The sequence below is a fragment of the Poecilia mexicana genome, unplaced genomic scaffold, assembly GCF_051168715.1.
Source record: "Poecilia mexicana isolate PSO_F unplaced genomic scaffold, ASM5116871v1 scaffold_17, whole genome shotgun sequence".
Classification (NCBI taxonomy): Eukaryota; Metazoa; Chordata; class Actinopteri; order Cyprinodontiformes; family Poeciliidae; genus Poecilia; species Poecilia mexicana.
Window position 1 is genome coordinate 16,342,820 of NW_028263386.1, and position 26,187 is coordinate 16,369,006.

The 26,187-nt window shown below is 37.8% G+C and overlaps 2 protein-coding genes across 4 annotated transcripts; one reads left to right on the plus strand and one right to left on the minus strand.

Moving 5' to 3' along the window:
• Nucleotides 1–346: 346 nt before the first annotated feature.
• rc3h1b (ring finger and CCCH-type domains 1b) lies at nt 347–17,981 on the plus strand. Of its 3 annotated transcripts, none has more exons than XM_015000107.2 (20): nt 347–1,162; nt 2,921–3,348; nt 6,633–6,753; nt 7,584–7,823; nt 7,963–8,138; nt 8,305–8,505; nt 8,624–8,756; nt 9,406–9,524; nt 9,818–9,930; nt 10,015–10,251; nt 10,385–10,590; nt 11,040–11,422; nt 11,517–11,675; nt 11,819–11,971; nt 12,164–12,386; nt 12,594–12,681; nt 12,817–12,913; nt 13,109–13,327; nt 14,211–14,314; nt 14,642–17,981. In XM_015000107.2, the coding sequence occupies exons 2-20, from the start codon at nt 3,118–3,120 to the stop codon at nt 14,796–14,798; spliced, it is 3,360 nt and encodes a 1,119-aa protein (XP_014855593.2). In that variant the 5' UTR covers nt 347–1,162; nt 2,921–3,117; the 3' UTR covers nt 14,799–17,981. The 3 variants fall into 3 exon arrangements, with proteins under 3 accessions (XP_014855593.2, XP_014855594.2, XP_014855592.2); XM_015000108.2 differs by having other exon boundaries at nt 349–1,162; nt 13,136–13,327; nt 14,208–14,314; XM_015000106.2 differs by having other exon boundaries at nt 350–1,162; nt 14,208–14,314.
• Nucleotides 17,982–18,247: 266 nt separating this feature from the next.
• LOC106925677 (uncharacterized) lies at nt 18,248–22,761 on the minus strand. The gene is made up of 7 exons (XM_015000120.2): nt 22,385–22,761; nt 20,907–21,155; nt 20,698–20,799; nt 20,043–20,134; nt 19,672–19,854; nt 19,527–19,586; nt 18,248–18,882 (listed from the first exon to the last, which is right to left on the minus strand). The coding sequence occupies exons 1-7, from the start codon at nt 22,458–22,460 to the stop codon at nt 18,787–18,789; spliced, it is 858 nt and encodes a 285-aa protein (XP_014855606.2). The 5' UTR covers nt 22,461–22,761; the 3' UTR covers nt 18,248–18,786.
• Nucleotides 22,762–26,187: the final 3,426 nt, after the last annotated feature.

Below are 26,187 nucleotides of genomic sequence, written 5' to 3' on the forward strand. Positions count from 1 at the left end.
CATTTCTTGACTTTCACACAAAATGCAATGCTTCAGAAAACTATGAGGGAATGTTGAAAAATGCTGAATGTTGGAAAGTAGCTTTCTTCTATCAATTATGAACTACATTGTATTGGTTACATTAACTAAAAAGCTTTTTATTTATAAGATGAAAAACATTAAATTAACACATTAAACTCGTCACACAAGCACACAAGAAAGGCATATCTCATGCACCACACCAACATTTCTCGAACATTGACAGGGCATATAGTGCAAATCATTTTGACTTCCTCAAAGAAACAAAACTCTCAAAGAAAACATCCCACTTAGGCATTCTTTTTCAATATAAAACCATATTAGTGCTACCTGAGTGTCACCTTAACAACTCTATTCAATATGGCACTGCAAAACAACTTTATTCCTTTACAGATCCACACATCTTTGTTGTTCTTGTGCAATTGATCTTATTTTCTCAGCTCTTTTGTCATTAACAATAATTGTTGCTGGTGCCTGTCTTCAGCTGTCACTGGGCGACAGACGGGATACACCCTGAGCAGATTGTCAGAGGGCAGTAGTGCACAGACAACCATGCATTCTCACAATCATATTTAAGGGCAGTTTAGAGACACTAATTACCTTAACAGTGGGAGGAATCCAGAGTACCCAGAGAGACCCCACACACGATACACATATTCCATACAAATAGACCTTAAGGCTGAGATTTGAAACTTTGACCTTCTTGTTGCAAAGCAACAGTAACTGTGCAACATGCAGCCCACCTGAAAATGACCAGATCTTTGTATTTCACTATTGTAAAATGTGACTCACAAAGTTTAATTTTCTGAAGTTCCTTGAAAATTACAAAAAAAAAAAAAATAAAAAATAACTGTCTTTGTCGAATGCCACAAAGACAATTTAAAACGAACCACCATGTCTCAGTTTTTTGTTGTGCATGTCGTCCAATGTCAACAGAGGGCGCTATTTAGACATGGTTGCGCGCGCACAAGCACACGCACGTAAACACGTCCGGGCCCAGCTAGCTCTAACCGGCTAGCAGGACTGTTGACAGTGCACCTCCCCGAAACATCGGCAGCAGCGAAGCTGCAGAGTCGACATGGCAGGAAAATATCGCAACAGTTTTGTAAAGAAAGATGAAATACTTCCAAGTCATTTGGAATAAGTGAGTAGTAACGATAATTATCATTTTATTATCACGTGAAAGTAACATTAGTGGCCATAGTGTTAGTTTAGTCAAGTTAATGACGCATAGCGATGGTTAGTAGCAGACATAAAGATTTAGCTAAAGGGAGGAGTTGCTAACATTTGTTCGTTAGCCTGTTAGCCCTTGGTGTTTCTTTTTACAAGAAGCGTTCAATTAAGTATCTCTAAGACTGGATTAACGCATGTCAATAACGAGAACTTCAAATATTATTTCATATTGTATTGAAATGGGTGCCCATTATGTACACAAATACATTTACATTAAATGTTTGTTTGCTAGTGCCAGATGCTAGCGTTACATAATATCACAGCAAGTCAAGCGATAGTCTACCACTCATCTGCTACCTATCGTTTTCTTGACCAAAGATATATATAGCAACTAGAGTTCTCGACAGAATTTGAATTTGAAATCTACAGTGACACTGAGGATAATAACTACGTTATAGCCAAATAAACCCATGCCTAAAACAGTTAAATCGATTGCTTTGAACTAACGCCGTTTACTTTTTAGCTAAGCTAGCCAACTAGCCTCCCATAGCCTACTTCGCTAGTAGTTAGCCAGCGAATCGCTTAGTTTGTCACATACACAGAATCATTTACAACAAAACACAAAAACCTTATGTGTCATGCTCATCGAATAAATTACACAAACTCTCAACATTGAAGTCGTAGTGTTACGACTTCCTAAAGGCGAAATTTGGCATCTTGCTTTAGGGACTTCGGTGACGGCTAGCTCGGTATCCTTTGTCCATAGTCATAGTAGTTACAGGCTCCTGTTTGCAGGCCCCACAGCTGTTGTTTTTCTCGTTCACTTCGGTTGTGGATTTTAAGCATGTCTTCTTATATTTAATATTTGGTTTGTAATGGGTGAGCTGTGTACGCCAGAGAAAATGTAATTTTACTATATTATACGACGGTAAAATCGTAAACCTACTTGTTTAGATTGTTTTCAGATACATATGATCAGAGATGTTAGCAAATTGCTCAAAAGTGTTGTCTGTGAAGACAAACGATTTCATCTGCACGAACAAAAAAAGAAGATTTGAAGAATATACCAGCATAATCTGCTGATTTAAAACAAACTAAAAGCTTAATTTCAAGAATAATTTATGGCCTTTAATTTAAATGTGAAACGGAGATTGTGACCCAGAATCTAAAAAAAAAAAAAAAGAATACTTTGTTTAGCCAGTGGATGTTTTACCAGTTTAGTGGCTAGAATAAACATCTGTAAATTTGATTAGTTATAGAATTCTTATTTCACCAAAAGCTAGTGATAACTGATATACAATGACATTTTCACCATTATAAACAACAACAAAGGATATTCTGCCATGGAATAAAGACATTCAACTTGCATATTTTTTCCAGTGTAAAAACAAATAAATTCTGAAGTTTATTTATGTGTACAACTTTAAATACAAACTGCATAGTGTGTGCTCATTATACATCAGTTTCTTTTTGGAATAAAGGTACTTGAAAACGTTAGCTTTTAGACTATTTAGTTTTGTTAAACTAAAACTGCAGCAATAAGCCTTGGTTATGCGATGAATAGGAATTAAAAACACGCCTGCAGTGAAATGCATAACATGCCTTTTTTTTGTAGGCTTGGAAAGAGTTGAGTTGATTGAATTGTCACAACATTTTGACATGTTTGCTAAATCGTTTAATTTACTGAAGATCTTAACAATTTCCTCTTTTCTTTTTTTCTCTCCTGCAGTATTCATCACGAGATGTGATCCACCATCCACAATGTGTGAGGACATTTAAGAACGATTTAGTTCGGAAAAAAACAAATCTTGATTCCAGTGGAATCTTCCATATATCTATATATATATAATTATTATATTTTTTTTTCCTTTGTGTTAATTCTTACTTACATTTATATATACACACCCATCCCACCAACATATAACCATGCCTGTGCAAGCGCCACAATGGACAGAGTTTCTGCTGTGCCCAATCTGCACACAGACCTTTGAAGAGACTGTTCGCCGGCCCATCAGCTTGGGCTGTGGACATACTGTGTGCAAGATGTGCCTGAACAAGTTGCACCGCAAGGCCTGTCCCTTTGACCAGACGGCCATCAGCACAGACATCGAACAGTTACCTGTGAACACAGCCCTGTTGCAGCTGGTGGGAGGCCAGGTAAGACATGAGCCTGTGTTGGATTTGTCATTCATTACCAAACAAGTGCAGCAGTTCACATTGTCTGTGCAAAGATCCTCTCAATGCATGGACCTAAAGGTAATATTGGGGTTGCAGAACAGCTTAAGACAACACATTAAAGGGATTCCTTTAATGTGTCACACCAACCTCATTAAGCAATGAACTGTATTTTATTGGTTTACTGAGTGCTGGGACAATGTGTAGAGCTGTATTTCTGTGAGGCAATGTTTAATCAGCAGGGTGAGGCACAGCGTTTTTTTGTGTGTGTTTTTTTTCTTCCTTGAGGCACAGCTGATGGCGTCGGTAGTGCCGTAATGGAAACTCTCAGTGCATCAATCGTAAAACTGATGTTTTGTCAGATGCAGTCTAGGTGATGGTGTGTGCTGATGCTACGCCATATGACACCAGACTGACTAAATAATGTTACATATGTACAGAAGTTCCTTGTACATTTTCTTCTCCTTCTCAGTTAATAAATATGCTTTGACATAAGTCCATGTAAAACTTGTATAAATTACATTTTAGTAATAGGATCCAGTGTGTGTACTTTCCAAAGTTGAAGCAATCGATAGTCATGTTTTAATGTTGCAAAATAGATTCCGAATGAATGATGGTAACTTGTTAGGACATTATAGCCATAAGTTGGTGTGACTATAACGTCAGTAAACCAATTTTGTTGAAATTTGCTTAGTTCATGTATAATCAGCAAAATAGATGATCGGCTTCCCTTTCTATAACGTGTCAGGGCTACATAAAATGTAACATTTTTGTACAGCATATTGTTTAAAAATATAATGGGCAAATTTCACATAGTGAATTTGGTCACCTATTGAGCTATTAAGACACATTTCTTGTCTTGTCTTATATGGTTTTCAGGATTGGGACTGAAGAGATCATAAAATGCTAACCTCAGTACAGTCACCGTCTTGTCTTTTAAAATAATATGCATACAATGGACTGATTAAAACAATCTGTTCCCTCCCACCAGAACACAAAGCAAAAACAAATTACAGTCTCTGTAATTAAACTTTAGTGCCAGAAATTATACAAGACTGTCTCGTGTCTAGCGTTTTAATCTTTGTTTCCATTTTTGCCTTGCTTTCATTTTAATTAGACATTACCTCATGAGATATTACAGCTACTCAATTTAAAAAAAAAAAAACGTATACATTTTAACTGTCTGTGTTAAATTAGTTGTTAAAACTGTAAGAAAATAGAAACCGAAACAGTGACAGTTCTCTCATGTTTAAGCAATTATCACACAAAACAGATGGATTAAACCTACCTCCTCCCCCGCAGTAACAGTACTGGGCATAAAAACACAATAGTATTTATCCAAGTATGAGCAATTATTACATGGATTAATTCAAGCTGGGATTCACAGTTAAGCTGCAGTTGCCTAAGGTAAAGCTAAAACATCTTCCTGAAATGTATTCTGTGAAGCAAGTTCAACAAACCTGAGTTTTTGTGTTGCATGACTTGAGAAAACCTTGGACTGGACTTTGTAATAGTTAGGATGTTTTTCTAGCTCTCTGGTTCCTTGTGGTCGTTTGATGTTGTGTTGCAATGTAAAAGGAATGTTTTAACAGGGTAGCTAAAGCTTTTATTATTTTCTTCTTCTTTCACTTAAAAACAACCATCTTGACAAATATCAACAGATGCACTGGCAGACGAAGCAGTGTTTTCTCAAATGAGTATTGTTTAAATGTATTATTCTGAGTGGTGAGCTGTGACCCGCTTTGTGAAAAACGAATGTCGATGAAAATATTTAGTGGATAAATTGGGTTATTTACTTTAGAATTTAGATGAATGTAATTGTAGTACACAGTCTGTTATTTCAGTTCATATGACTCAACATTGAAGATCTGTCTGTCTGATGACTGATGATTGTTGTTTCAGTCTGACTTTTCCATCTAACGGGTGTTTTTTTTGTTGTTTTTTTTTGTTTTTTTGAATGAGGCTTTCTTCTTCCAATCTGCACAAAACAATAATCTTATGCTCTATCATCACTTTAACTTACTTTTATGATAATTATGGTATATGAACTTCTGGTCTTTTATCTTTAAATTATTTAAATTATATGATCTGTACCAGCTAAGCAAAAAAAACCTTTAAACATGTTACAAAATGTACAAACACATACCACAGTTTGCTCCATATAGTTATCTATCAAGGAAAGAAGAATGTCTCTGTGGAGCTCGCGTTTTTCCTCTTTGGTTGTTCAAACACAGCAAACAAAGTTGGTTTAGTGCCTTGTTGATGTTTGCTCAGGCTGTTGTGAACTCAGCATTGTGGAATCAGACGAGTGACAACAGTGTAGTTGGAGAGGAGCTCTACTTCTGGTTCTGCTCACTTCACATCTTCTCATCAACTCAACTCTACCCGTTGGACAGAGGAACAGCAGTGGTGGTTCAATCTCTAACCACCTTGCTGCCTTGTTCATGTCACATATCACACTGATGTGGGAACAAGGCTTGGTCGGAAAGTGTTTTGCGACCGTGGCAACAGACAAATGTTATGACCTTCAGTAAGTAGGTCTTCAGCCTGCTGGGTTTAAGGTGCCAGGGATGGAGGATTGCATTATATTATTAATTAATTGTATTCTTCCCAAACTCGACAGTGGTTTATTAGAGGTGGTGTGTAAAAGAAGCACATTTTACCATTAGACTTTAAAATAATAGAAGATAAAATGTATATAATTAATGGACACCTGACTTCAGAAACATAATTTCAGATGATAACAAAGGCAGCTTTCATGTTCTACTTTAGTACTACTATAATCCTTACTACTTTAGTAGTAAGGATTATACTCAGCAGATTTATGCAATTAACGTGAGATTTACAAATTTTACTATCACATTTTTTGCAAAAATGAATATTTTAATAAACCATCATGATCTCAGTCATAGATCAGAAACGTTGGGGTAACCGTTTTGTTGGTCGTCATTAATATCATTTGCATTAATATTTGTATGTTAAGCTAAATAGATGTTAGAGCATAGTTTAGTTATCAGGACAGCAAAACTATAAGATCGATCAGGATTGGTGTAATAAGTTAAATGCTTCTGAAGTATATTTATTCCACTATTACTATAAGGATGCAAACCTTCGCTTGTACAGACATACAATTAGGTCTGTCTTTTCTTTGTTTTAAAATGTTTCGATAAATAATAGTTTTGTGCTCTGTAAGTACATTTTCCGTGCAAAACACATATAACACACTACATAGTGACCAAATTTTGCTCTTTTATTTTCCCCTCCAGGTTCCCAAGGCTCAGCCGGTTGCCTTGATCACAAGTCCAGAGGACACTCAGAACTATGAGGTGGCTAGACACTGTGTGGAGGAGCTGGCCCTCTACCTCAAACCCCTCAGCAACACCCGAGGTACCCAACTTATTGTTTGATGCCTTCATTCAGCATAACCTACTTTTCAGCCAAAATTGTAAACTCTTTTATGTTCAGGTGTAAAACACAGAAATCTACATTTTGAAATGTTTCTGTTTCATACTGAAAATAACAGTTTGTTCAAAATGTTAGCTTTTCTGTTTAATGGGGAATTATACAGAGAACCTAAAAAAAAGTAAAGTTTTGTGTTTCTGTAAAAATATTTTAAACTTTCTGCCTCATTTGCCTTCTAATTACAGATTTATGGGAATATCCCTGTATTTAACGTGTACAGATAATTTACACAAATAACATCTTAAACAGGTTAAAAAAATATGTAATGGCTGCTTTTATGCAAGCCTTAGTGTAATGTTTTTCTTTAAAAACATTTAGAAACTCGGCCAAGTTAATATTTAACATGAGATTGAGAAATAACTGCACATTGAACGATTGGACACACTTGGAATAGTAAAAAAACCTCTGTAACAAAAGTAAAATTAACTTTTTGCATTATAACTTATGATTATAAAGTATCCGAATGAAACAAAATTATTCATCAATATTTTGTAACACACAGCAGTTATGAATCTCAGAAATAACCAGTGAGATTGTTGCTGAGGAGAAATTGTGAAAGACGCCGTAATGAGGGAATCACAGGTTTAGAGGTTAATGTCATTTGACAGATAAGTATTTTTATGTAGCCTATTAAGAGTACTATATGGTATATCATGTTCTGAGAAAATCGCTGTGTACCATGATTAAAATTAGGAGATTTGGAGATTCTAGAGGCGAATGGTTTGTAAGTAATGTATGATTAAATATCTTTCCAGGTGTGGGTCTGAGCAGCACAGCCCAAAGCATGCTGAGTCGACCCATGCAGAGGAAATTGGTAACTCTGGTCCACTGCCAGCTGGTGGAGGAGGAGGGACGGGTCAGAGCCATGAGAGCGGCGCGCTCTCTTGGCGAGCGAACTGTCACCGAACTCATCTTGCAGCACCAGAATCCCCAGCAGCTGTCCTCTAATCTGTGGGCCGCTGTTCGTGCACGGGGCTGTCAGTTTCTAGGCCCAGGTAGGTGTCTGTTACATGTCAAGTGACACCGCCACACAGACAGTAAATTATTCTGCTTGTGTTTAATTAAAATTTCAGAAGCCTTTGAAAATCCACTGTTACTCAGAAATGATCACCGTTGTCTCTTCTCCGACACCAGCAATGCAGGAGGAAGCCCTGAAGTTGGTTCTCCTCGCTTTGGAAGATGGTTCGGCTTTGTCCAGAAAAGTCTTGGTTCTTTTTGTAGTCCAAAGGCTTGAACCACGCTTTCCTCAGGCCTCGAAAACCAGCATAGGCCATGTGGTACAGCTGCTTTACAGAGCTTCCTGCTTCAAGGTACATCAACAAGAGTTACACTAGTGCTGCTTAATGGGATTGGTTCACTCAACATATCTGTAACATGGTCTACGCAGAAATAAGAGTTTAGCAATCTGTGATTTATTTAGAAAATACTGTGTTGAATGTAGGACGTTAAAATAGTCTCCCTCTTCTGTGATTTAAGGTTACCAAACGGGATGAAGACTCATCTCTCATGCAGCTGAAAGAGGAGTTTCGTACGTACGAGGCTCTGCGGCGGGAGCATGACTCTCAGATTGTTCAGATCGCCATGGAGGGGGGGTTGCGCATCGCGCCTGACCAGTGGTCTTCTCTGTTGTATGGAGATCAGTCACACAAGTCACATATGCAGTCTATCATAGATAAGGTATGTGACAAAGCAGTTATTTTCTACATTCATAGTTTTGACTCAAGTAGTCACAGTAGCCCAGTTATTAAGAGATTTCTGCAAGCCATTATTTTCTGTGTCTTTTCTTCCGTTGCAGCTGCAGACCCCGGCATCTTTTGCTCAAAGTGTGCAGGAGCTGACAATTGCACTGCAAAGGACTGGGGACCCAGCCAACCTCAACAGACTACGACCCCACTTAGAGCTGCTGGCAAACATCGATCCCAGTCCCGGTAAGAAGCACGCGAACATCAACTGTCTTGCTTTTAGAAACTTGCAAGTTGGATGAATAAAGACGCACCAATCAGAATTTTGTCATGGTTTTTTTGTGTTTCAAATGCTCTGATTTTGTTCCAAAGACAGTAACATCAAATATAAAAACAGCATTTAAAATGTTTTTTTTTTCTGTTAATTGAATTAGGAAGAGATGTGACGTAAGACCACGTTTTAGTCTTTTTATTATGAAACAGAGAAGTTGGTTATGGATATTTTTTTATTGTATTTTGCATCCCGTACTTGTCATTGGCATTGTTGGCATTACTAAAACTGTAGAAGTATCGTAGCCAGTGTAAGTTTAAATCACAGAAAGGTAAAACAGAGTATCTGTGCAAAACTTACCTGCTAAACTTCTCTTGCTTTTTTCAGCTTTTTCAGTTTCATTTTAAATGGCTTCTTGCAACTCTTTGCACTTAACTGTTTAACACATCATAGACAAAAAAACTGACTGACTTTAGTGTGAAAGTTATTATGAAGTGGTCGTCAGTTAAGTTCTTTAAGAACCCGTACAAATAATGTGTAGTTTTGTCTAAATCTAAATAATGACTTTATGAATTTTCTCATTTTCTTTCTCTCTCTTTTTTTTTTCTATGTCCAATTTTTCAGATGCTCCTCCACCAACATGGGAGCAGCTTGAGAAGGGGTTGGTAGCAGTGAAAACAGTGGTCCATGGCCTGGTTGATTTCATTCAAAACCACAGCAAAAAAGGAGCTGATCCTCAACAGGTTAGTGTTTTCTAATTATTTTAAAGACTCAAGTAAACCTAAAAAAAATGCTGATCTGCATTAAATCTGTGGTGGTCAGTAAATATTTTGATATCCTTTTGGTCTGTCCTAATTTTATTGATTAATTTTAGCCTTTCTCCAAATAGTCTTCAAATAGACTTGACCGAAAAACCGAATGCGTTTCCTTGTACATTGAAAGTTTTGCCTTTTTAATATGTCAAAAGGTCTTCAGACAACAAGTATTTACTTGTTGTTCCATCAACACAAAGGTTATGTTGTCTTGTTCTCTTCAGCCTCCTCAGCACAGCAAATATAAAACATACATGTGTCGTGACATGAAGCAGAAAGGCGGCTGTCCTCGTGGCGCCAGCTGTACCTTTGCCCACTCTCAGGAAGAACTAGAGAAGTAAGTGTAAATATGTTAAACCTTTGTCCACTATCTCTTCAGCATTTTGTTTGGTCTTTTGCAAAGCCTTTTATTGTTCACCAGGTATCGTAAGATGAATAAGCGCATGGCGGGTCGCTCAGGAGTGGTGTTTCCAGACGACGGCCTTACTCCTGATGTAACTGTGACCCGAAAGCATTCGCCAGTCACCAATGGCAGCGTCGCGCCGAACTTGCCCCAATTAGTCGCCCGCGGCACCGACACAGTCCCATATGAGTTGCTGTCTAAACCTGCCAAGCTGGACGGAGGAAGTCCAAGTATTCCTGGATCGCCACCAGATGTGTAAGTGCCTAAAAACTGACCGGCACCGTTTAGTTACACTGATTTCTGTGTATGTACAGATTCGTTGGGTATGTTGTAACCAAAGAAGAACATGGGGTGCACTGTGTAAAGCTGAAATGCTTCATTCCTTTAGCCTGGACCCCATGTCTAAAAGCAGTATACCACTGCCACCTCATGCAATGGCTCACCCCAGGATACCAGCAGATCACCTCACAGGGGTCAAGCATATCCCCGGGGTCGCCAGGGGCTCTCCAGTTTATTCTCAACCACAACCCCGTGACGTATATGACATTCGTCCCCCACCTGCCTCTCAGTATGAGCCGCCACAGTACCCAGGAGGTAGGTTTAAAAAGGCATTCAAATAATCTTATCAAAGACAAATGTGTGGTTTTTGTTTTACTTCCCAAGGAAATCTGTCAATTTAAAGCAACAGAACAATAAAGAGAAACAACTGAGTCTTTGTTGAGTGTTAAGTTCTCATTTGCTGCATGGGCCAGAAAAGCTACAAAGAAGTATAAATTGATTCCACATTTTAAACAAACTAAAATGGGAATAAAACAATATAATTAGCTCCTTTGTATATTTCACCTAATATTGTAGAAGTATTTGACTTATTCAAGAATATCACATGAATTTTATCTTTATAGACCCTTGACAACTACCGTTCTGTAAACTGTGGAAGAAATGATCAGGAAAGCATGATGGTGTTTTACCTAAACCAGGATGATAAAAATCTATATTTTGTGATCTTAAAATAAATTCTTGACGTTTTTTGTGTGTTTGCTCAGGTTATCCCTACCAACAGCCAACACAGTATGTCCGGGAATACATCCGTAACCCCCCTCCGCCGAGTGAGTCAGGACCCCCTTACCATGACCCTTACAGCGGCTACAGCGCTCCGGACCGCCCCTACCCCTCCCAGCACTCTGGCCCACCTTTTCCCTACTCCCACCCATCTCACTATGACAGAGGTCACCACAGTACCTACAACGTCCCTCCCCCGCCCCCTCAGCCTTATCCGTCTCAGAGGGATCCCCTCGATGTCCCGCCCCCCTCAGCGGGGCAGGCCAACTCTCTCTACCACCAAGAAGCGAGTTCCCGGGACAGATACGCCCCAGACGGCTACTATCCTCCGGGTTCCCAGCCTCCACCTATGAGGACCTACGTCAGGGTATGTCAGCTGTGAATATTTCTTGTTTTGAATGCAGGTGGTTTAGGCCGTCTGGAGTTGACTAGTGGTATTTTTGTATGTGTTGGTTCATAAGGGGTCACAATACAGCGGTTCACAGCCCAGCCTGGACTATCTCCACCGACGACGGCAGGAACTGTTATCTCAGCTGGCAGAAAGGAAGGTGATCTCTCCTCCACCATTTGCTGCCTCCCCCACTCTTTCACATCCCTTCCCCAGCGACTACCCCCCTGAGGTTAGCACAGTATAAATTTTCTACTTTCACATTGTGCTGTTTACTTCCAAAAAGCACTCATGTTTATTGAGTCAAAATGTTCGAGAGCTCATTGTTAGACAGTATAGAATCTGTTTTTAATAACCTTGTTTTCTTGCGTGCAGTATGGCGACGAGAGCTCCAAAACGATGAAATGCAGAGAGCCCGACTACGCGGGGCAGTACTCGCCCTGGTCCTGCGAAACTATTGGCTCTTATATTAACTCAAAGGATGCCAAACCTAAGAACCTTATGGCTCCTGGTACCATGGAGATGATGGTAAGTTCAGATGAGTGACCCCTATTTATTTCTGCTGGGAGTGGGAAATGTGGAACAAGTTTTCTTTTTGACACATTAATTTGGTTTATACTCAGCAACCGTTAATTCAAGCTCTAATGTCGATGGACTTTGTTTTGCTCCATATAATGATCTCATGATCTCTTCTTCCCGTCTCCTCTTTGTTTCTGTCAGAATGTGGACGATAAAGGTCAGAGGGAGCCATCATTGGAGGCCCCTCGCAGGGGAACAGAAGTGAAAGATGATGACCCTATTATACCTTTTGGCCCCCAGCCCACTGTGTCACGCTTTGGCGCCATCTCCCGCACTTCAAAGACTGGCTATCAGACCACTGGCCCAGTGCAAGCTATGGCTTCCACTCTTCAGAACCCCAACTCTAAACACATGACCATGCCTGGTAAGATTTAAATTAGGATTTCCAACTAAACCCTGAAAAGTCACTAAAATTGTTTTTCTTAACTGATTCATTTTTATTTTTATTGTATGGGATTCATCTTTTGTCTATCGGGTACACGAATTCAATTAATCTCTGAATTAATGTATGAGCCGGTATATCAGCGATATCGACTGATGTTCGTTAATATCTGTCATCTTCCTGCTGTAGATTACTCATATGGAAGTCATGGAGCATGGGCTGGAGCTTCATACCCCTCCCACCACACTGCCTCCTCCTCTCAGGGACACTTTGAGCGGTGAGCCCTTGTTCCCCCCAAACACCTCTGTTGATTTTCCAGTTATTTTGATGTGATTTAATAAGTCTTATGAGTGCCTTTAAGTAAGCTTGAGACGTTGAAATGTTGTTAAACCAGTTCATTGTATTTTCACAGCCTTCCCATGACAACCCCAGATAGAGAACAGTTAAAGATTGAGCTGCAGCAGGTCAATCAGCAGATCACTCAACAGACTCAGATGCACAACATAGAGGTATGTAGGATGGATCTGAAGCTAAGCTAGAGTAATGTGGTGCTTTTAAAGTGGAAAAAAAAGAAGAATGAAAAGCTTTTCGGTTCTGATGAAATCAAGTTATGAAAATGTTTAGATTTATATATCTTATGGCATTTTTATTTTTTGCCCACATTTTCTTGTTTCCACACTCTTTACTTTGTCTCAATGCTGCAGGCCGCCAGTAACTCTTTGCTCCTGCAGAGGGAGGCCAGCGCATTGGTCATCCAGCCTGTGCAACCCAGCCAGGGCCCAGCGGCAGTGGTTCCACAGCAACCGCAGCCTAAATGGCCAGTAGGGGGTGCCGGTGTGCCAGCTGTCTCCAATGAGCAGTTAAGCTTGGAGCTCCACCAGGTGGAGAGAGAAATTGGCAAGAGGACCCGAGAGATGGCTTTGGTAGGAAACTTTCTGTATCCGTGTATGACTGGTTTCTAATATAGCTGACAGGCAGATGTGTTCAAAGTATTGATGTTCTCTCCTGAAGTAGAAGTACAAATAGTTGTATGAAAAAACTGGTAAAATGACAGATTGAACCCCTTTTCTTAAGTAAAGGTATAAAAGTACAAATTTTGGACCCAAGAACAAAAAGAAAGTAATTTTACTTTCAGTAATACAAAATGACCTTCAATTAAGTCTAAAATACTAAAAAAGTTTTCGTCATACAAAATGTCTTACAACACAGATGACTACTACTAAATAACACCCAAACATACAAGCTTACCTTTTTGTGTTTTAGAAGGTTTGATGGCAAGTTCTTGAATGCCAGAAACTCATGGTTGATAAAACGGTGCTTTTGCCACAAATCGTTCGTTTGTTGAGCAGACGACCTGGAAACGTACGAGCCGATATATCCGCAGTCTTATCCTTTAAATAAGGCCGTTGATGCGGAAAGCCTCAGAATTAGTTTTTCCTTTATTTTGCAATGTTACTTCATTCATGTTTTTCTCACACACAAATGTGTTTTTCTTCTGTTTTTGGTATTTTTGGCATCTGACTGTTGCGTTACCACCACTTTGACAAACTTTCTGTCCATGAGGTGGACATTTTAAAATGGCTTCACTCCTTCCCCCCCCCACACACACACACACACACCATGAAAGTAATCCAGGGAGTGGAAAGCACAAATATTTGTCTTAAGATATAAGGAGTAAAAGTAAGAAATTGTCAGAAAAATTAATACCTTAGTACAGATGCTTGACAAGCCTTACATTATTTGACACCTCTACCGATGGGATTTTTTTTTTTTTTTCGTATTTATTTATGTTTCTCTCCATAGCAGGAAAACCAAGTAGCTCATGATGTTCAACAGTACAAAATGCAGCCTGCAGAGAATGGACAACCAGAGCACGAGAACCAGCTGGAAGAAATGTCTCTGGCTCTCGGGTGAGTATAACCTTAGCTCAACTTTGTAGGAGACATTCATTTTTTATCAGATGGCCAAATTCTACATTCTTATATTAAGTCGCTGCAGTTTCTGTTCAGCCTCCCCTTTCAGGTTTTGGAGGTAATTCATTAAATTGTTTCCCTCTGCTGCTATGTATTGGAATCATTTTGTTGTGAAGTTATGGCAGCCAGGAAATAAAGACACCATGACATGCATATGTAGCAGAAATTGGTGTCTTTTAATATGTCTTTTTTTTTTCTTGCATTTTTTCTGTCTTTTGTTCTTATATGTGCTTATACAGCTCTCTTTCTCCACTTCTCATTCAGCGAAGTGTCCAACGGCTCCAGCAGTCTGCAAGAAAATGCAGTGGGCGGGTCCATGCTGTCGCTGACCAATAAGACGGCTGGATTGAGCATGTGTTCTGATCCAGTTGTTGCTGGTTCAGAGATGCAGAAGAATGGCGTTGTCCACTCCTGCTCATAGGAACACACACTTATGTACACACACTTACACACACACCACACACACAAACAAACGCATACAAGATGCTCATTTGAAAAGCATGCACAGGCACACATACACCCATTCTATTTAGAAGATGAGCAGTATCTGCCGTGATGATTTTCTTTCTTTTTGTTCTGTGAATGAGCTTTTTTATGACTTTCCTTGCCTGGAAACCAGAGCATATAATAACATTTCTTGTGTGTTATTTCTTTCTTTTTTTTTTCTTTTTTTTTTTTTTTGTACTGGTATTTGATTAACAAGGCTCAAAATTTATACATCAGGAAAAATAAATGGTGGTGATGATGACAGCATGTGTATATTTATTAAAATTGATAAAACGCCATAAAAGCAGAATTAAACTTAATATCCCCTCACTCCCCCCAGAAAAAAAAAAAAAAAAAAAAGCAGGTCGTTTGCCTGTAGGGCCGTACTTGTAGTTTGAACGGTTACATGCAGAGGTGCACAAGTGAGAAAGCACTTTTACATCACATACATTTCAAGGAGCTTGTAATGTGACTTTAATATAGGAAAGAGCTAACGTGTGGCTCGGCGCTCACCCCCAAAATCGTAACGAGAGGCTGGCCAGACGCAGACGTCTGTGGAGGGAAAACACATAAATTTCACCCGTTATTTGGCCAAAATGGACACGTCGGGTGCTTTTTTTTTTTTTTTTTTGTAGAAATGCATTTCTTCGGGAAGTATAATTTTTATTATTTTATGAACGACATAATTTTTCTATTTCATACTTGAAAGCAGTATCTATTTAATGAAAGCATTCTGTTTTAAAGATTGCAGTTGTGTTGATGATGAGATTTCTTTTTCGATAAGGGAAATATTCGGTGCTTCTCTTGGTTGCGGTGTGACCTTGATGCGGTTTACGTTCAGCGCCTTTCGCCTGCGTTTCTGAGCACAGCTAGGCCTGGCTCATAATAAAATGACATTTTTCTAGTATTAAGGCTAATAATAATAATAAAAAATCAAAAGCATTTCCCTCACCAGAGTTTCTCTTCTGGCCACACAGAGGCCTCCCCATTGGGATTATCTTGTCACTTGTTCTCATAACTTCTATGAAGTTGCCTTCCCTTTTTTTTTTTTTTTTTTTTGCTTAATTTTGATTGTTTGCTTTACATTGTTACAATTTTGGGCGGTGCAGTTTACCCCCCCTCACCTCCCCCGAAAACTTTATGAAGCATTGCTGAAAACGTGTCCTCCTTTCTTTAGAATATTTGCATTTTCTGCTAATCCTGGGAAATCTTCCTGTTGTTGAGGCTCAACAATGGATTGCAAAAACCTGTTTACAGCTTGAAGAACAGCAGCGTCAGTTACTGAAGAGACAAATCTGCTTCTTCTTCCGAACTGTCCTCAAGTGCATTTACCACTGACCAAAAAGTCAATTTAATATTGGTTCTACCATCCCTTGCTGTCTTCATCACCACCGTTACTACTGCGATAGCTCTTTTCTTTAACAGATGAACTGTTTACCACTGATTCTCAACACGGAGCTCTCTGCCTTCTGTAAACAATTAGCATGAGTTCATGTGCTCGAACGGTTAAAAAAAAAAAAAAAGATAAAGAGTTGCTCTGGGCCAAGTTGTTGTATTGAGCCCTCATTTTGCTTAGAAACTGACGGACAAATCCCTGATCACTGATGAATTCAGTTCAAGGCATAAACATCAGGTGTTGTAGGGCGCCTCTTTCAATTTGTCAGCACAAAGATAGCAATTTTGTTTTCTCTCCATCCACACTTGGAAGCCTCAGGCTGCTCCTTGCTACATTTATTGTTTAGGTACACAGCTCACTTATGCATATGAGTATGTATACATACATTAATATACTAAAGCACTATTAATGTGCCACCTCTTACTCTACTTGCTCAGCATTTATATTAAATGATCTCTACTTAGAATCAGCTAAATGTTGTTCTTTTTTTTGTTTTTCTTTTTTTTTTTAATTTGTTTTTCTGTCCACTGGTTGCCAACACAGACTTTATCCTTTTCCAGACGAAGGACCTCTGTGTGCATTGACGTGTGTTCACTTAAATCTTTTTGTGTTCAAACAAAGTTGTTCTTTATAGAATATGCTTCCGAAGAAGACAAAAATCTGTAACTTTGGAAAAATTTATATGGAGATGTTTTTTCGTGTGTGCTAGATTGTATTGTAGGAAACGTACCCTCATTTTTCTTTGTTTTTTTTTTTATTTTTTATTTCCTTATGTTTTTTTTTTTTTGTTTCGGTTACTCCCCTTTAATTGTGCTGTACCTGGTCGTAGTGTTGAGATTTTAGAACAGGTCTGGGTCTTCTCTCCCCCTCGCCCCACTACCGCTCCAGTGACAATAACCAGGAAGTTTCTTAGCTTTCATTTCCTCTGAAATGCTCTTTTTACATTATTTGTTCAAGGAGCGTTAGATCTGAGAAAAAAACAAAAACCCAAACACATCACAATTTAGAGTCGTACCAACGAGCTCTAAGTTTGAGTAAGCCAAAACTACCAAAAAGCTTGTTCTGCTTGATGGGTCACCGCAGGTCTGAATGAGCCTAACACACCTATCCACTTAGCAGAGCGTTTGTGCAGTGATTGTATGAGGGAAGTTTTCTTTATAGTAAATGGCAAAGATGTTTATTTCAATCTTGTGTGTTTTGTTTTGAGTGAAACTGCTGCCTACACCCTTTTGATGATAAAAACAACCACCCACACCCTTGACCACTGACCTCTGTTACTGCTGTTTGAGGCTCACATTTTATTCTCAGACTTTCTGAGGAAATTCACAAATGGATTTTTATATTATTACTCCCTTGTAAAATATCTCTTAAATTAAGGTACAGGTTTGATTTCAGCAAGAAAAAGAAAAAAAAAAAAAGGTTTTTATATGTATATTATACTCCATTAAGGAATGTCTAGAATTATCTTCCTCCAATGTGGATGTAGCCATTAATACGCCATTTTATGACTTTGTAAGAGAATTCACTGTGTGAAAATTGGTTTGCATTTTTGTATAATACAATCTGCTTTCTTTTTTTTTTTTTGTGTTTGTTTGATACGAGAGGGAGCTCAAACTGGAAGTTTGAAGAAAGGAAAAAAGAACCTGTGAAATTGAAAAAAAAATGTAACTTATGTGCAACAGTGATTCTGAGGGGGAAAGATTAAATGATATTGCTAACTAAGGCTTTTCTCGTCCTTTTGTGTCCTAAAAAGTTAAAGAGAAATGTAGGAGTTGCTGAAGTTACAGCAGTGTAACTTCAGCAATGTTCCACACAGTCCAGTATATTTTTTTCCCCAATGGTTGGCGCTCCAGACGTTTCTGTTCAGATCCAGTATGGGTTGTGTTTGAACCTTTTGCATCATAAATCGTGTTCTAGATCATTCAACAACTCGCGTAAAAGCGAGTTCTTCCTAAATTTCTGCAAAATATGAAACAGTACCGCCACACTTGACATACTTTTATTTTTATTTAAATGTTTTTACGCTTTTAAGTCCCATCAATTGAGATGCAGGCATTTACAAAAGGATCATGTACCAAATATTAAAGCACATAACTGTATTTTACTCCTGGTAAGTTTCATAGTCTTGATTTTTAGACTTTGAAAACCAAATGTATAAGAGTATTATTTATTAAATTAATTGACACGGTTGAAAACATAACATTTATTCCCAACATTAACTGTACACAATTTGAAGATTGATTCTAAAAATGTATCCAATGATGGAAGTACTGCAACAATTATAGAAGATAATCGACTTCAAATAATACCAAAAAAGTGAAATTGTCACGTTTTAAATACGAAACTTTAAAGGAGGAAAAACTACAAAAAGCATGCTAACCACATTGAATTCCCATGCAGTTTGTCATGCGAAGTTAAGGCTTAAAGGAAATCCACATCAGTGTCCCCCTATAAAAAGACCATTTCCCCAGCTGACACTCAAAGTTATTACCAGGATTTTTCTTCTTTTTGTTTTTCCTGGTAAATTTTAATCCACATTTGTAGGATCCCAACTTACATGCCGTCCATCATGTAGATTTCCTAAAGCAACCATGTCTTTCTCATCAAGTTGGAACCCAAACACCTGTGTACAAGATGGCAGAAAGTGAAATGCAACGGTGTGAAATGTAAAATAAAGGCTAGAATAAGAAGTTTTATCACTTTTTTTCATTAAATTTTAAAGATTAGGCCAAAGATCACTATGTCTTTTAAACAACTTTGCAAGGTTCTGATTTTAACTTGCAACATTTTTAATAAATGGAGGCACGTTTCTGGATGTATTTTAAGGCAAATACCTCAAAATAGTTCTGTCAGGAGGAATGGGCTGCAATTTGATCAAATCTTTGAGGGATGTTGGCAGAAAGATGCAATTTTTTGACCTAAGATTTGCAGTTTAAAAGGTGGTTCTAACAAGTACTACGTTTTATGTAAACCTTTGAAATGGAAGAAAACTAAAATATTTATTACCCATTATTCTGAACTTAGAAAACTAAAATTATGACATCCTAACTAGCCTAAAACAGGAAATCTTTAGTGTGATTTATTGTAAGCTAAATCTGTTTTGTGCCATTTAGATTAAATCATTTTAGAGCCTGGTGAAGATCCAATCATTTAGAAGGTAAAACTCTATAATTGACAGAAATATCATCCTTAGTTCACCGGACCAAGATCTTTCCTCACTGTATGGATGTTAATAAGGCTCAAAAGACAACAGGCTCATTAACTCACTTGGCAGTTTTCCTGTATCCTGTTCTTCTTGATGGACTTTGGAATAGTGACAACTCCATTCTGGGGAATAATTTTTTAGAAAATATAACTTTGGTTAACAACAAGAAGAGAGACAAAAACTACTGCAACAAGACAATGCGACTACCTGAATACTCCAGCGAAGGCAGATCTGAGCAGTCGTCCGTCCGTGCTTTTTTGCTATTTGTTGTACAACAGGATCATTGAGGACTTGACCCTTGGCCAGGGGACTGTAGCCTTCAAACACTATCCCATTCTTCCGACAGTACTCCATCAGGTGTTTGGGCTGTTGGAAAGGATGATACTCCACCTAGCAAAGTTATTAAATGAGCAGAGCAATGTTTTGAAGCATCTGTGAAAAGACCATTAAAAAATATATTGCAGGGAGTCGGACAACGATCTTGTCCGACTCCCAATCCTGAATCTAATCTAATCTAATCCAATCCTCTAACTGAAGAATAAATACACTTAAATGAACTGAACGAATGGGAATATTACCTGGTTAACATGTGGCACCACACTACAGTCTTCCTTCAACTGCTCCAGGTGGTGGACCAGAAAATTACTCACCCCAATAGCACGACAAATCCCTACAATGATAAGGTCAGATTGTAGCTGTAACATTGCGCTACGTCTAGGTTTGTGTTCTGGCTCTACAGACACAATTCCAGAAGACAGAAGAAAGCGCAAGAGTCTGTGCTGTGATTGGGAAACATCTGTAAAGTAATTAAAGTCATAACTAAAATTGAAAAAAAAAAAACAATTGTGCAAACAAGTTAAACGAAGCTGACGGACATTTCAGATGGAGCTAGCTGAGAAAGAAGTGGGGTTGTAATCTCTGGAGGTCATTAAATACATTTGTTGCGTTAAACTAGGTTGGGTTTGGATTGATGCATAGGCTTGAGAAATCAGTCGACTCACAAGTCTTCCCTTGGAATAGTTACTCATTATAGAACATGTTTTATGTGACCTAAAAATCACTGAAGCGGCACACTGTCCAAGTCTGAGTCGGGAAATGTTCCAAATTGTGTTTTAAAAGTAACTAAAATGATAGAAAATCTCAGGAAGGTGCAACGATTAACAGCATGAGCAAAGTTTCTGCAACATGCTGCCCCCGTGAAATCAGGTTAATGTTTACATCTAGTCCTTCTACCTTTTTTGTAAAGGTCCTCCAGAGCTTTCCATGTCTCAGCTCTAATCTCTCGGTTAGAACAACCAGGTTTTAATGACTCTGGCCAATGCATCAGGTACAGATCTAAAAAAAAAAGAGAGAAAACCTTACAATTACAAAAGCAAACAAAACACAAGCACATTGACTAAATTACATTTGTTTTACAAAGCTATATACATTGTACCGCATACCAAAATATTCAACCCCCATTGCTGTGCAGGAGTCCAGGCAAGCTTTTTGTGCAGCTTTGTATCCATAGTCCCCAGGCCAGAGTTTGTTAGAGAGCCATAGTTCACTTCGTTGCAGCCCGCTCTCTTTGATAGCTTTGCCCAGCTTCTCCTCACAGCCATAGCGCTTTGCTGTGTCAAGGTGGCGAATACCACATTCAGTGAGAGCGTACACGATGGCATCGTGTGAGTATCCGCCATGATGAGATGTACCTGACAGTCAAACAACAAAAATTCTCTGATGAGGAGACCAAACATGCACCTGAAGAAACAGAGGCAACAGAACAGATGCAGAACATTGTGGCCTTCAATGAAGATTTGATCTCTCAGATGTTTTTAAAATAAAGAAATACTATTGAAAATTTACTGTCTTTGACTTACACGCTTAAAAATCTTTAAAAAAAAGTTTTCTTGATGATGATGCACAACAACATCAAGAACGAGGGGGCCAAGGACTTCTCCCATTGGTCTACCACAAGTTAGGTGGAAAAGTACATCATATTTGAAAGCTTCATGTCCTGGCAACTTTACAATACAACTTTGTTAAGGGTGAAGCACTTTGACTATTTCTTGAGAGACCCAAAATGTGATGCATTTTTCCACAAACCTCGCAAAGAATGGCTAAAGCATGCTATAGTATGGCAAAAATGATGATTGTCAAGCTGTTAGGAATGAGGCAAATTCTAGAGAAAAGCATAACAAAAGCCAAAAAAAAATAAAATAAAATAAAAAATCATCTGACCACTACCAAAAAGACCCAACAAAAAGCTACACTTAGTATAATACTGTGCATGTTATAATGTGAACAAATTACTTGTAGTTGTGCTATGAATTCTATAACCTTGACAAAAACCTAATACAAGCTTCCCTCAAAATACACTTTGGACAATGATTTACAATTCAGACATTAGGACAGTGAACTTGTTCCAATACCCTCATGTGTTTCAGCAAAAACGTTGTTAAAATCACAATTCTGGATGAGTATCGATCCCGATTAATTGTTTTGCAGCAGTGTATTTAATGGCTTTGCAAACAACGTATATAAATATTTAGAACATTACAAATAAACTTTTCTTGGAAATTATGTTAATTTATGTTGCGTTTTCTTGTTCAATACTTATATTCACAATTGACCACACATCCTTTCGTCAGATAGCTGTTTTCACTGCTTTGATAATTCACAGGTTCCACTTCTTCTTCAGAACAGTGCTGCCTACAGATAAGAACTCGCTCTCATTGCCCCCAGTGGACAACTGCAGTATAACATGCACATACATAATACTATGCAGAAAGTGACAGGATAGAGAACTTGCAGCTGTGCCTTTCAAAGCAAATTAGACAACATGAACACATAACACAAAAAACACAAAGACAATTTAATATGAGAACACATTCTAAATATTTTCTTTTGACTCTTTACCTGTCTTAAGCGTAATACAGACCTAATCCAAGTATTGGGATTTCCAGACCATTGGAGAGTTGGACTGTGGGACACCTCAGGGCTGGAAATAACGGCATGCTTCTCTGTTTTTTTTTTCCGTTAAACAATCCTGGATCCGAAAGAAATACGAGTTAATATTTACGTTTCTTACGTCAAAACTACACTAGCGCGTTTGATTAGTGTTCTGTGTGCAGCTGAGATTTAGGACTGCTGAGTCTTTTACCGGTAACATTATCCAACAAACCAAGACTAGTTACATTCTAGAGTTCTCTTAAAAATACTTACATTAAAAAAAAAACCTCCCACATATTTTCTCCAATCACCTTTGAGCTCTAACGTACGGAGGCGTGGCTCAACCCACTTTTCCACGTCTGGCCAAGTACACTTCGCTGCAGCCTGCGGAAAGGGGCGGTGACGGACCACTGTCAGTCTCATACCTTATATGGAAATTGGACTATTACATTCCGGAAATGAAGGGGGCGCCAGTGACACCATTTCCTGTACCAGCCGTGTTTTAATAATTATAATAATAATAACGCATTTTATTTCACAACGCCTTTCAAAACACCCAAAAACACTTTTAACATTTAAAATTAATTACTAATTAGGAAATGACATACCACGTGTTACGTTATGTTAGTGACGTGGTATGTCAGTCACGTGGTATGTCAGTCACGTGGTATGTCAGTCACGTGGTATGTCCGCTTTTTTATCTTTATTAAATCTTTTTTTCGGATGTTAAAATTACATTAGTAACAAACAATCTACAATAAACAATAATAAGGAAATGAAGGGTGCGCCGTGTTTTCATAATTATAATAATAACGCATTTTATTTGACTACCCCTTTCAAAACTTACACTTTCAAAACTTTTCAAAACACCCAATAACACTTTTAACATTTAAAATTAATTACAAATTAAACGTTAAGGAAATGAGATACGTTATATATTACGTTTATTAAATCTTTCTTTTCGGATGTTAAAATTATATTAACAAACAATCTAAAAGAAGGAATCATGGAGATGTATTTATCTATCTTTACACCCTAACTATCCCAAACAAAAGTCATAAAACAAATTAAATTAATATTTTAGAGACAAATGTACATTACATTAAGAACACATCTATCCATTCCATTAATTATTATACACATATAGCGGGGTGGTGAGAGCTGCTGATGGACCCTGGACACATCGCCAGTCCATCCATAAACAAATACTTGCTGGTGTTGAAATTCAAATAATAGTTTTAGATGTTGTGAATGGTATTCTTAAAATAAATAAGTTAAAATCTAATATACAATGTCCTTTTCATTATTTCATAAGGACTAGATGGAAAAGAGGTTTGGTCAACAATTTTGGCCAACCTGGTCCGTTCATTCACAATTCTGTTTATTTGCCAAATATTTTTCTTATTATTCATATCTTGAATATAATTCACTAACAAATTAAATGACTTTTGAACTTCTAACAAGCTCAACTGTTATTGTTTACCATAATGTCTTAACCAGTAAACTGGTTGGTGTCCCACTATTCCATTTAGAAATTACAAATCTATTCTAATTGCAATCAATTTATAAACTGCGCTCCAAAGACCTTAAATATGCAATTGTTGCAGAACCCAGTGATTCATTTAAAACTTTAAATTCAGCTTCAACCTGGAAAGACTCACACAGAAAGTAGGTTTTAGAAATTTTATTTGATAAGAAATAATCTTCGGACCCGGCCGTAGACGCTGCGCTGGTCACCGCCAGAGAGAATGATCTGCTGTTCAGGAGTTATTTTTTTCTATATGAAAACCTTTTTTTAATAAATTCACTGGATACATAAATTAAACCTGTGTAAATTGTAACTATAACTGTCTTCATCTCACCTGATCACGGCGCCGGTCTTATCTCCTCCACCCTTCAGAAACTCCGGCTTGATGTGCAACTGCTCCTCACCTGAGCTTCCATCACTTCCACCTGATCTCTACTTTTGCTCAGCTTACCTTTAATCTTATGTTTGGATTATAACTTTGTAACTAAACAATGTTTCTGTATGTGCTTGCTTTATTATAAAACAGTTCATTCTGACTGTTAAAACAAGCAGAAACATTTGTGTTTCTGTTTGTGCCGTATGTCAGGTTTGTAAATGAAATTTGTATTGATTCCAGTCATTGTTGAAAAAGTATAGGAAACATTGTATTTACACATATAAAATATTGAAAATTATGAACTTAGCATGTATTTTAAATTGTTAAATCAAGGTTATCCAAATACTAAACAACACTGTTACAATATATTTACAACCATTTTATTGGCTCTACTCTACAACAAAATACAGCCACAATGTAACTGTGTGGAAATGACACCATTTCTATAAAAACTAAATAATTTCAATCAAATGAGTTACAACAAAAGTAACATTCAAAAATGTACATAATATTTTATTAACATATTTCAAAAACAAATGACTGAACAAGAAAAAAGGCAAATGTGCTTCATCATAAAAAAAAAAGAAAAAAAAACTAATATCTTCCTTGCATTTAGGGTATTTTCTTTTAACACTGAAACATAAGTTGTCAACCAGGATGTTGAGGGTAGTTTCAGACAGAGGTCCTTCTGAGTCTGTGGCGCGTGGACAAAAGCGTAATGATTGAATGTGTTCACACTCAAAAGGCAAAATCCCACTTCGCTTGGCAAATTGTGCATTCACATTACACCTGTCAAGCTCACACTCTGATCTGTGAAATTGTGACCAGGTGTTTTTGATTACATCTATAGGTTTTGATGGACCACAAAAGGATTTCTGAACAGCAAAAACACCTTTTTTTGCATCCACACACTGACTCCTTAAATGATGATTTTGTGAAATCAGCTCCACTTTTTCATGGTGTTTTCTTTTCAAATGAATACGAAGATTCTTTTTTCTCAGGCGCAGATTGCACATTTCACATGTAATCATATCTTCTGAGCGGACAGGCGCCTGTGTAGCCTGGATGTCTGTAGCTGCTGGACGGACAGGCGCCTGTGTAGCCTGGATGTCTGTAGCTGCTGGACGGACAGGCGCCTGTGTAGCCTGGATGTCTGTAGCTGGTAGGTGGACAGGTGGCTGGGCTGCTGCACAGCTGGACACCATGTGAAAAGTCATTCTGTGATTAACCAAATGATTAACAAACCTGTCCCTTCTGTCAATGGTGGAAAAACAGTAAGGACAATGGAAGTGAGTGGTGTCTCTACATGGTAGGCCACATCTGAAGATATGGAATTCTGCAGTAACAAAAAGAAATGAGTAAAATTTTAAAAAAGCATTTATATACATTGCAGATATGTTTAAACAAGATGTGATTCATTATCCCTCAGAACAGGGAGAATGAATCCCTGTTTTTCTTAGTAGCCTCATAGCTACTACAATAAAAGTAGTAGCTATTAAATACACAATTGATTGGTAGAAAAAAAGCCATGTTTGAATTAATCACTGTACATTCCTTAACATTGTTACTGTTTTGTAGGATTTAACAATTAATGGCTTCCAGATAACAAATATATATTCTGCAAAAAATGAATTTAAATTTTAGAAGTGATATTGCTCAATCTGCCATGGGCAGAGATTAACTAATCAGATTAACTCAATTACTCTGTAATTTTGACAAAAAAATAAATAATTAGGACCATTTTTCAAAATGTTATACTCTTACATGCAACATAATGTGAGTAACTTCACTGAATGAAGAACACATTTTAATACACAAAAAATTTAAACACGATACACAGATAAAAGTTGTTTATGTTAGGTTTCCTCTAACCTTAATTTGTTGTCTT

Excerpts from the sequence above, each read along its gene's own strand:
- rc3h1b (XM_015000106.2), top strand. The coding sequence starts at position 3,118 with ATGCCTGTGCAAGCGCCACAATGGACAGAGTTTCTGCTGTGCCCAATC. Across the intron at positions 11,972-12,163 it reads CTGGTACCATGGAGATGATG|AATGTGGACGATAAAGGTCA; the intron begins GTAAGTTCAGAT and ends TGTTTCTGTCAG. Across the intron at positions 12,682-12,816 it reads TCTCAGGGACACTTTGAGCG|CCTTCCCATGACAACCCCAG; the intron begins GTGAGCCCTTGT and ends GTATTTTCACAG.
- LOC106925677 (XM_015000120.2), bottom strand. The coding sequence starts at position 22,460 with ATGCCGTTATTTCCAGCCCTGAGGTGTCCCACAGTCCAACTCTCCAAT. Across the intron at positions 20,135-20,697 it reads GGAGGACCTTTACAAAAAAG|GGATTTGTCGTGCTATTGGG; the intron begins GTAGAAGGACTA and ends TTATCATTGTAG. Across the intron at positions 19,855-20,042 it reads TGGTGCCACATGTTAACCAG|GTGGAGTATCATCCTTTCCA; the intron begins GTAATATTCCCA and ends TAACTTTGCTAG.